The 10970-nt window shown below is 44.9% G+C and overlaps 1 protein-coding gene across 1 annotated transcript; it reads left to right on the top strand.

Moving 5' to 3' along the window:
* The first annotated feature begins 212 nt into the window (after positions 1-212).
* STYXL2 (serine/threonine/tyrosine interacting like 2) lies at positions 213-10732 on the top strand. The gene is made up of 5 exons (XM_075172718.1): positions 213-325; positions 2855-2949; positions 3859-4090; positions 4836-5053; positions 7010-10732. The coding sequence occupies exons 1-5, from the start codon at positions 213-215 to the stop codon at positions 9847-9849; spliced, it is 3498 nt and encodes a 1165-aa protein (XP_075028819.1). The 3' UTR covers positions 9850-10732.
* The last annotated feature ends 238 nt before the right edge of the window (positions 10733-10970 follow it).

Raw genomic sequence — 10970 nt, 5'->3', positions numbered from 1 at the left:
GGGAACGGCAGGCACCCTGGCAGAGGAGCCAGCGCGGCCGGCTTGCGGCAAGGGCTGCTCGCAGGGTTGTGGGAGGAAGATGTAGGAGCCCCTTCTGCCGAACGCCCCTGCCACCGCCACCCCGCGGCCGGGGTATGGCTTCCCGCGCAGAGCTCTCTAACGGCCCTCCCTCCTGCTGTGCTCCCCTTGTAGCGGATCCTCTCGCAGCTGCCATGGCCAGTGGCAGAGATTCAGACAGCGAGCAGGCAGTGCCCAACGAGGAGGATGAGGGACCGGACGTGAAGGCTGTGCAGGCCCACTATCTCCGCAGCCCCTCGCCCAGCCGGTAAGTACGCTTGCTGCAGGCGCCTCCATGGCCTCCCGCTAGCACGTGGTAGATGAGCTTGCCTTCTCTTCTCTTCCACTGCCTCCTCTCCGCACAGGCACTTGGATGAAGCGTGGAGCCCAGGGCTTCCCTCCCCTCCCGGAGGCGGGGGTTAGTGTGCCAGCGGGGAGAGAGACTGCAGAGGCGGGACTCATGCGCTAATTAATCCATCCCACTAAGAGTGTACGCGCACGGCAGGGATGAATCGCAGAAAGCATTACTATGGGGCGGTATCGTTGCTCGTCCCTGACTCATCGTCTCACTCCACCCCCCCGCTGAAACTCCTGATCCGGACTTCAACTCTTCCCAAATTGAGCCCTGTCTTTCTGCCCATTGTAAGGACCTGTGGATCTTTTTATGTTGATATTAGCCTTTCCCAGCCCCAGAAAGACTGAGGGTCTTCGGATTTGGGTTTGGTTCAGAGCCATCTTTAGCTACAGGCTTCAGGCACTGAACAGGAGGCTGTCACAGCGCAAGCAGAAATTGAGTTATCTCAAGCAAAACAAGCATGATTAGATGTGTTTTCTCCTAATTCAAGGAAAAATACATCCCTTTGTACTCTTTTCCTAAAGCAAAATGCTCTGCAGGGCTTTCTGTACACTCTGAGATGCTTTAGCTGAAGGCAGGGAGTAGGGATTGAGTTTGAAAATAACCTGCCCCAGTGGCCTTCAACAAGTGGGAGGTTATGAGATGTTTCCCATTAACTGTGGGGCACTGCAGGAAAATGAAGACAGAGTGCTTATTTCATTTAACTGCATGCATTTAAAAATTGTTTAGGAAGTTCACTGAGCTTACATAAAGTAAAATTATGTATTGAACTTGGTAAATCACTCTCCTACTGCTCATCAGTCGCTCAAAATTACACAGAAGCACCTCTCCAATTTATTCCCTTCCCTTCCCTTCCCTTCCCTTCCCTTCCCTTCCCTTCCCTTCCCTTCCCTTCCCTTCCCTTCCCTTCCCTTCCCTTCCCTTCCCTTCCCTTCCCTTCCCTTCCCTTCCCTTCCCTTTTTTTTTCCTCCTTTTTTTCTTGCTGTCAACGCCAAAATCAATGATGAAAATGGCAAGGTCCTTCCCAACCAGAACGAGGCCCTTAAAGCATCCAGGCTTGGGCAGTTCTGCACCTGTGTGTTTCATGGATGCTTGGGGCAGCCACAGGTAAAATGTGTTGAGGCTGTGGTGGCAGATTATTACCAACTGTTATCTTTTTATTGAGCTTGGAGGCAACCTTTACAGCAAAAGGAGTTGAAGGCAGGGCATAGCTGCAAATTTGTGTCAGCTCCTGTAAATGAGACTGAGACTCCCCTTGCTCATCTCATAAACTCCTTTGCAGAGCTAGAAAAGGATTACTTTCAGTCTCGGCTGACAAGTGCTGGAACCCAACTAAATGACCTAGATGAGCCCATTAAGTGGTTTCCGATGGCTGTGCCCTCCATTTTGATTCTGGAGAATGAAAGCAGTTTAAGTCTCCAGACACTTTGCTGCACCCTGACTGCACATTAATCACCCTCCCTCTCCTGCTTTAATTAAACAAAAACAAACAGTGTGTTGCAAGTACTGCAAGTCTGCATTACCAGGTAGCTTCTGTGATGGCAGCAAACTTGTCCTAATGATCTGTACCATCTATTTGGAAGGAAATGTAGAGGGTGTGCATCAGGGAAAAAGCTCTGTAAAATATTTTGTTAAGATGGTCTAAATAAGAAGAGAAGATTTATTTGGACCGTACAGGTGGACCCAGGTGGAAATACATTTGTTTTCAAGATTGTGGCCCTTTTTTGCTTAACAAAAACCTGATGTAAATCACGCTGTGTGTCAAAGAACTCCCTTCAAAGGTGTTTGTGGGTTTCATAGTTGTTTCTGACCTGCAGTTAGACAACACTATGTGAGTGGAGAGACTGACCACAGATTCACGCTATGAAGTGACCGATGTACTGAGTACTGAGGGAGAGATTCACAGGCTTCAATCTTAATGCTTGCATTGCAGCTTGTGATAACTCAAATGATGCTTGTAGGCAATTCGCTAACAGAAAAAAAAATCCACAGTTTTCTAGTGTAATCTGTTTGAATTGTTCAAGAAATTCTAGTTAGGACAATGTTTATGTCTGTCTAAGTGAGAGCTACTTGTGAGACTATTCCTTGTGATCCATCCCCCTCCCGGTCTCAAACCAGACACTGATCTTCTCTACCCAAAAGTTCCTCCACCAGTCCATTCTCCTGCACTCCCAGCCCACTGCAGCTCCTCCCCATGGGACCTGTCTACATCCTGCAAACACTGGATACCAAGGCATATTTGAAGCCTGTAGCGCCGTGCTGGAGAGCAGGGTGGGGGTGAGGGGCAGGAGAAGAGCTGGGACTTCCCTTCTACCATCAAAGGATCCTCACTGCTCCAGTTTCCTGCTGCTGTCTTCTGGAATGGGTGAAAAGGGCTAAAGTCCTGGAGATGGGATCCCAGTGGAGGGCATTTGCCTAATAGGCAGTGTGGTTGGTTGGCAGGTATTCAGTGATATCGGACACTGATACAGAGAGCATCTTCATGGAGCCAATCCATCTGTCATCTGCTGTGGCTGCCAAACAAATAATCAATGAAGGTAAGAGGAGGAAGGGTAAAAGAACTATGTAAGTAATAGAGACTTGAGTTGCACTTGTTTTGCCTTTCTCATCCAGAGATCCTAAAATGATAAAAAAGCCTTTATGAGAAAACCCCACCTGCGGTAGAGGTGAAAAACACAAAGAAATAACTATTTACAAAAGTGACTTCCTTTGAAGTTGTGGCAGAATCATGTACCACAGTGGTGAATACAGTTTGATTGCTGGCTGCTCGCTGCAACAAACTGGATAGGATAGGATAGGATAGGATAGGATAGAATAGAATAGAATAGAATAGAATAGAATAGAATAGAATAGAATATTTCAGTTGGAAGGGACCTACAATGATCATCTAGTCCAACTGCCTGACCAATTCAGGGCTGACCAAAAGCTAAAGCATGTTATTAAGGGCATTGTCCAAATGCCTCTTAAACACTGACAGGCTTGGGGCATCGGCCACCTCTCTAGGAAGCCTGTTCCAGTGTTTGGGTAAAAAAATGCTTCCTAATGTCCAGTCTAAACCTCCCCTGGAGCAGCTTTGAACCATTCCCGCACATCCTATCACTGGTACCAGGGAGAAAAGCTCAGCACCTCCCTCTCCACTTTCCCTCCTCTGGAAGTTGTAGAGAGCGACTGCATTCTTCTGGGGCTAGAACGAGGGTGCCCTCAACTCCCAGGCCTTTGGCCAGCGTGGGTCTCTGGACTGAGAGGACAGTGCAATATGCTCTTCCCGTTACTGACTACCTTGGGGCTGCTAGATAAGCATGTACACGCACACATTGCAGACAGGACGGTGTGATGTTACTGGGGAAAAAAACAAGCCACAAGGCTTGTCCCAGGAACAAAGAATGACAGGTCATATGTTTGCCTTGGTTTTACATGCTTTTAGTTACAATGTCAGTTTATTCCAGAACTGAAGACAAAGGACGCCAAGGTAGATTCAGCGTGTCCCAGGATGTTAGAGTCTGCGCAGCAGTTGATGGTGGAAGACCTGTACAACCGAGTTAAGGAAAAGATTGATGACACCAGCTTGTTTAACACGCCGTGTGTGATGGACTTGCAAAGGGCACTTGTGAAGGACAGGCTGGAGACCCCCAGGGATGCTGTGGATGAAGTCTGGCCTAATGTCTTCATAGCAGAAAAGTGAGCGTCAGCTTTTGTCGTCAAGTTGCATGAGATTCCCAGTGAAGGGTCAGATGGAACCATTGAAGGCATAACATGTACTACATGCATCTAATACCTTTCATCCCTAGAGAGCCCCAAAGTGTTTTTCCTCACAAAGATCTCTGTCCATTGAAAAGTAAATACCTGGAATAGAATCAGCAGCTTTCCTATGCTATTTTGATGCTTTGACAATTTTGGAGACGAAAAGGCGAACGAGCCCAAATTACACTGTTCTGATTGGAATTTGGCCCTGAAATTGGGATTAAAGTCTTTCTTATGTAAGAGAGAGTTTAAAAAGAAATGCCGTAGCAAATATCAAGTGGAAGTGGTTAGGTCTTCTGTACCATGGCTTAGCTGTCTGAGACACCTGTGCAAGTGACCAGAACAGAATTAGAAGGGGATATAGGGTAAGGCATCAATTACGGAGTGATAAAAATTGAGAAATAAGTAAACAGCCTGAACCTAGGATGGCAGGATGAGTTTAAAATCAAACTGGAGTGGAAACTGAGCATGCAGCTCTACTGGTGAGTGCAGGTTTCTCATTTTCTTTTCCTGGTGAGTATTGGAAATACCTGTAGAACTCTCAAAGGACATTAAGGTCTGAGTGGAGCCGCGTGTTGGATGAGTAACGCAGACTGGGAGCTCTGTATGCTTTTAGCAGACAGCTTCTTTCCTACCCAAAATAGGATCACCAATATCTAACATCTTTCTTTCTTTTCTGAAGAAGTGTTGCAGTGAACAAAAGCCGTTTGAAGAGACTGGGGATCACGCATGTCTTGAATGCAGCTCATGGTACAGGTGTATACACAGGACCAGGTTTCTACAACGGTCTGAATATCCAATACCTGGGCATTGAGGTGGATGACTTTCCAGATATGGATATCTCCAAGCACTTCCGCCCAGCTGCAGAGTTCCTTGACGAAGCACTGCTGACTTACAGGGGTAAGAGGAGAAGATTACAGTGGTTCCAGAATGCTTGGGAGTTAATGGGTGGAAGCGTTACTCTGATAAACAGCCGATGCCGCATTTGTCATTGGGTAGAAGGCAGATACTTTGTTCTTTGCATCCAGTTACAGTGAACACTTCTTGCCCTTTTCCACCATGCCTCATTCAAAACAGGAGGGGGCAAACTAGTGAAAGGAGGCAGCCCAGCAGCCCCTGCTGCCAGCCCCATGTCTTCGGACTCAAACTGGCTATGAGCCACCTCCCTCAGCTGCTTTGAAGGTACCCTACTATTGCAAAGAGGTGAAGCCCCGCTCCAATAAATATATTTTTTTATATCGATATTATATAATGCTATATATATTGATATATTCCTGTCCACGGCGAGTTTCAGTTTTGCCAGGATGCTTACTACAAAAGAACAGGCCAATCCAAACAGCTGGGTTGAACCCCTGGATGTCTACACCCAGGCTACTGTATAATTCACTGGACTCAATTCCATGGCAACTGTTATTCTGCGGACCTCCAGTGCATACTGGTCATTTTGTTGCAGCTTCCGTGGACAGTTAGAAATATCTTTATGGAATTCAATATGAAAATAAACATCACAATGAGTGATATCACTGATATTCTTCATATATGTATTCAATGCATTTAATTTTTGTAGAGAGACAAAAAGCTACCGCTAGTAGAAGTGACAGTAAGAAAAGTGAGAAGTTTTGTTAGTACGCAAGAAAAGTTGAGCCAACACAGGAAAGGGTGTGGGGAGACAGAGGAGCCTTGAAAGAAAGCAAGGAATGAGATCTCTCCCTTTTGGTGAGCTGTTAGATAGGCTTTACTGGCTCTTAAAACACTTGGAAGGCAGGTGAGAGACTTTTGATACTAAGAAAGGTATAAAAGACATTTCGGGATTGTAGGAATAGGTACATTAGAGAAATACTTGCGGTAACATATCAGCAATCAGAACGGTGGTGTTTAAACTGGCTTCATTAAGTTTCAGTGCAAACAGTTTGATTAAACTGGAGTTTATCACACATTTAGAAACAGTAATTTCAGTTATTTGCAGGCTAGCAAAGCCTCGTTTAAGCTCTCTTCATATTTACAAGCTTTTCTTTAACTGTAATTTGCTATGAAAGTAACTTTAAAAAACAATTCTTCTGTGCCAAAGCTTAGTTTTCTGCAAGAGGTGGTTTCTGTGTAAATGCCATGAAATAAAGACGATCCTCAGCTTTGATTCTAGCTCTTGCAGTCACTATTTACAGAACGTTGGGTCCCAGTAGTTTGGAGCAGCTGTATCAGTTTGTCAGAGTCAAAATCAGCTCTCTTCTGCTCGTTGCTTTGTTCTCCTGTTCTGAGATATACTATGGCTCTGGCCTCCAGTCAGTCTACATGTAACTGTTTTGAGTATACCTTGCAAAACAGCAGATCTGGATTCTGGCAAAAATATAATTAAATTAATATAAAATTGTATTTAAGGCCTATAATGTGCCTTATAAAAAATTAAGTTACTTGCTTATCCTCCCCATGCCTTCCTGGAGGCTAATGCTAATATCTCCCTTTTTACATATGGGGAAACTGAAGCATGGAAAGCTTAAATGTTTTACCCTAAGTCAGCCAGCAAGTCAAGAATACAGTATCACTTGTCTTTCTAATACCTATTATAAGCTTTTTGATTATTTGGGGAAGTGAAGTGTCTAGGTGAAAATACAAATATTACTTAGATTGTCTTAAAATGTGCCTGCCCACGGCCTTTGAAACTAATGTGGTTTTTATTCATATGTATCTAGACTTTTATTAAGACAAAGCTAACAAATATTTAGTATTGGTTTCAGTCACTGAAGCATACAATCTGTCTAATTTTTAACACTAATCAGAGAATGCTTTTGTGCTACATATCAGAGCAACCTCTCTATGTTATTGGAAATAGCTAATTACTTTTATATTCAATATCTGTAGGCAAAATCCTTGTCAGCAGTGAAATGGGAATCAGTCGCTCAGCTGTGCTGGTGGCTGCTTACCTGATGATCTACCACCATATGACCATTCTGGAGGCTCTGATGACTCTAAGAAAGAAGCGTGCCATTTACCCCAATGATGGCTTTCTGAAACAACTAAGGGAGCTCAACGAGCAATTGTTGGAGGAACGAGAGTCGGAGCATACTGGAGATGAAGAAGTCACTCCTAGTCAAAGTCCTGTCGTCCATGCAGGGAATTCTTTCCAGCTGTCTGGAGCTGGGGACTCAGAAAGCATCATGGGAGCCAAAGCCCACTCCATCACAGTAGAAGAAGAGGACACCAGCAGCCTGCTGGGTAGTCTTATGAGCTCTTCATCGGCGGGAAAAACTAGCTGGATTTCCAAACACTCCACCCTCATCAGTGAGGAGGAAGAGGAACAGTTGTATGAGGAATGGAGGAAAAAACAAGGCCTGCCTGCAAAGGAACCAGGAGTTAACCATGGAAGAAGAACATCTCCAAAGCTTCTGGATCGGGAAGGGGAACAATCTGAGGAGGATGTGGAACAGAGGATCCATGACTGGCAGCACAGAAATGAGAAATACCAAATGGACGGTCCACCCAGGGAGGAGGATGGAGATTCCAGCATGGGAGGAAGACCTTACCCATCAGGTGAATTCAGTGATGTTGAGAGTGTGAGCAGTTTTGAGATCCGAACCCTAAAGCAACAGCTGGAAGCCAGTAGCTTTAGCAGGATGAGGAGGAGCCGCACAGGCTCTATGTCTTCAGAGAGCACTTGGGACATGTGGAACCAGAGGCTTCTGGAGATTGAGAAGGAAGCTGCTCAGAGGTATCGTTCTAGGAATAAAATTGGTGGGGAGAGACAATCCCCAGAAACAGGAAGAAAGGAGAGGGATGTGGATGAGGAGAGTGTGTTTTCAGACAGTAGCTCCTTTTACAATTTCTGCCAAAAGAACAAAGACAAGTTGACTCCTCTAGAAAGGTGGAAGGTCAAGAGGATCCAGTTTGGCTTTCACAAGAAGGATTTAGAATCATCATCATCTTCTGCACCATCTCCAGCAGAAGATGGCAGCCAGGCAGGTGGGGAGGGGACAGAAGCGAAGAGTTTGTCAGATATTAACCTGACTGCTTACCAGGCTTGGAAAACGAAGCGGCAGAAGAAGGTGGGCAGTGAAAGCAAGGAGGAATTTGTGGAGTTTGCCAAAAGTGAGGATTCTGTTTCAGCCAAAAAGAAGCAGAGGCGTGTAGAGCTCCTTGAACGTTCAAAGAAAATTTTAGAAGAAAGCCAGTCCATGTGCAGCTGGGAGACAGACAGTACGATGAGTGGGAGTATCCCACTGTCAGCTTTCTGGCCCTCAGCGCCTTCTGCAAGCGGTGCTGAGGATGCAGCTTCTGCCCTGAGCATGCAGACAAATCATTCATCTTTATCACAGACCAGGAGCAGTACAGGGGCAATGCAGCCTCAGATGCCAAGTATACCCCTTCCCAATCTCCCAGTTGGCCCAGGTGACACAATATCCATGGCAAGCATTCAGAACTGGATCGCTAACGTGGTCAGTGAAACCATTGCTCAAAAGCAGAATGAGATCATGATGCTGTCTCGTCCATCCTCTGCAATGGCCTCCAGCGTAATGTCAGGAGAGCTTGGCAGGCGTGTAGATGATGACAAGGTTTCTCTTCTCAGTTCTCAGAGTGGCTCATCTCTTGCTACCTCTCAGCTTCGCCAGCAGGACATGCACAGGGCTGAGTCTCAGTCTGTCCTGTCTTGCAATACCTCAGTGAGCGCAAGGACAGAAGGAACTAGTTCAAACATGAAGACAACACAGACAAGCAAGCCCCTGTACAGCCTCTTTGCTGATGATGTTGACCTAAAGAAACTCAGGAGGAAGGAGAAGGAGATGCAAATGGAAATGAGAGAGAAAATGTCAGATTATCAAATTGAAAAGGTGATCAGAGACAATAAACGCAGCACTTTATTTAAAAAGAAGATGACCAAAGGAGAGGAAAATGAGATAGAAGATGACAGAGAGAGTACCACAAACAGCCACAGGCGCCCCTTGCAAGCAGATCTTGACAGAGCTGATACAGCCTTTGATCTGTCCAGTCAACCTGCAAACACAGGTGCAGCGAAGTCAGAGATAGAGACTGATATTACCAAGTGGCTCAGTGGCCTGAAGGCAGAAAGAGAACCACCATCATATTATGACCAAAGTGAGAAGGCTAGAGAGAAATACGGCAGATCATCCAAAGTTAGAGAGATGGATTCTGAAACATCCAGTTACAGATTCTCCAGATCCCAAAGAGAAGAGCTAGACAGCTGTTCTTCCTACGAGTCAAAAGGTGATTCACTGAGATCCATGTCAAGATTTTCATCTGCTTCTGCAAAAGAGGACAGAAAGATGTATAAGTTCACAAGGTCAAGGGTCAGTGAGACAATAAGTTCCAGAGAAAAGAGCCCAGAGCTGCATGTTTTCAGCCGAACACCTGAACCATCCTTTGGCTCTGAATCCCCTGAACCATCTACACAGAGCCGAGTTAGATCTCATCACGTGGAGGCGTGTGAAGAGGAGGCCAGGTCAGACATGTCAGAATTTGGAGCTAAGAGAAAGTTCACCCAGAGCTTTTCGAAGTCTGAAGAGGATGGAAAGGAGGCAAAAGTGGAACAAAGTGAAGAAAGATTTGCATCTAGACAGTCTTTTCAGTACAGGCGAAACATGCGTAAAGAAGAGGAAGAAGAGATGGATGATGATGCCATTATCGCCGCTTGGAGAAGCCGACTAGAAGAAACTACAGCAAAGCTCCGGCGGAGAAGGGAAGAGTGACCACGATCAGATTATAGGAACACAAGCAGAGCCACGGAGTCCCTGAATCACTCATCATTATATTTCTGATAATCCTTTGTGGTTTGTAGGGCATTTCTGCAGATAGTTCTCTTCTTAATCAAAAGCGATAAAGGAAAGAGGTCAAGTTTTGGAAGTGTTTGTGGTTTGTCAGAAAGAAGATGCTAGTATTAAATGATCAATGTAGGTAGGAACACAATGTTAGAAGCCGTTAGGAGCCAGACGATGTTTCAGCAGCAAAAGCAAGTAATGGTGGCACGTCGATTCAAAAGACCAATCACATCCCATTTTGGTTATTTCAATTTCCTAGTCTCGTTAAAGACTGGACATATTTTTTCTAGGATGTTTTTGATCATAAATGGAAGAAGCCAGCAGCCTTTTCTAGGAACTTGAAGAATGTTCCTCTCTTAATCAGTTTTACTTCATACCACTGAGAAGATATTGCCAGGTAGGCTCCATTTTCTGCACCAGTCTTATGAATGTCTACAGAAATAAGACAGTTCAGAGGAATACATATACTGTTTTACTTCGCTAAGTAGCAGAAGCAAAGTGAAATACTAGAAGAAAGAAGATGCCTCCTTCTTTTTAGAAGTTCAATGCAGTAATGAATGTATTCCTGTGGTACCATTGTTTTCTATTAGATGGAGTCATCTCTGCTCCAGTATGGTTGGTTCCTGCTAATAACTTTGGGTCAACAAAGGAAAAATGCAGTAATATTAACAGCTGTCTAAAAATTATGTTCTGACGTAGTTAAAGAGACGGAGTTAGGCTTAGGATTAGTGTTAGGTTAGGCTGGGTTTCTGAAGTACTGACTTCAGCTTGGTTTATGTATGCAGCTCAGCTAAGTCTGTGCTTTTACGTCTATAGTCAGATTGTCATGTATTAATTTTCAACATGATTGCCTTATAAGAAAAGAGTGATACACAAAGTGACCTCATAATAAAATGATGTATAACTAAAGCATTGGTATAAGGCACCATGCACCTAAGGACAAATGGTAGGTCTGTTGAATGTGGTACTTGGAAGCTTGTTTTTAGGAAAAGGTAGGTTTAGTTGGCGTGTTACAGTTAACCTGTATCATGAGCTACAGAGCCCACTTTTCA

The sequence above is a fragment of the Calonectris borealis genome, chromosome 1 (assembly GCF_964195595.1).
Source record: "Calonectris borealis chromosome 1, bCalBor7.hap1.2, whole genome shotgun sequence".
Taxonomy (NCBI): Eukaryota; Metazoa; Chordata; class Aves; order Procellariiformes; family Procellariidae; genus Calonectris; species Calonectris borealis.
The sequence above is the reverse complement of the archived record's forward strand: the minus strand, read 5'-3'. Positions and strand labels throughout refer to the sequence as shown.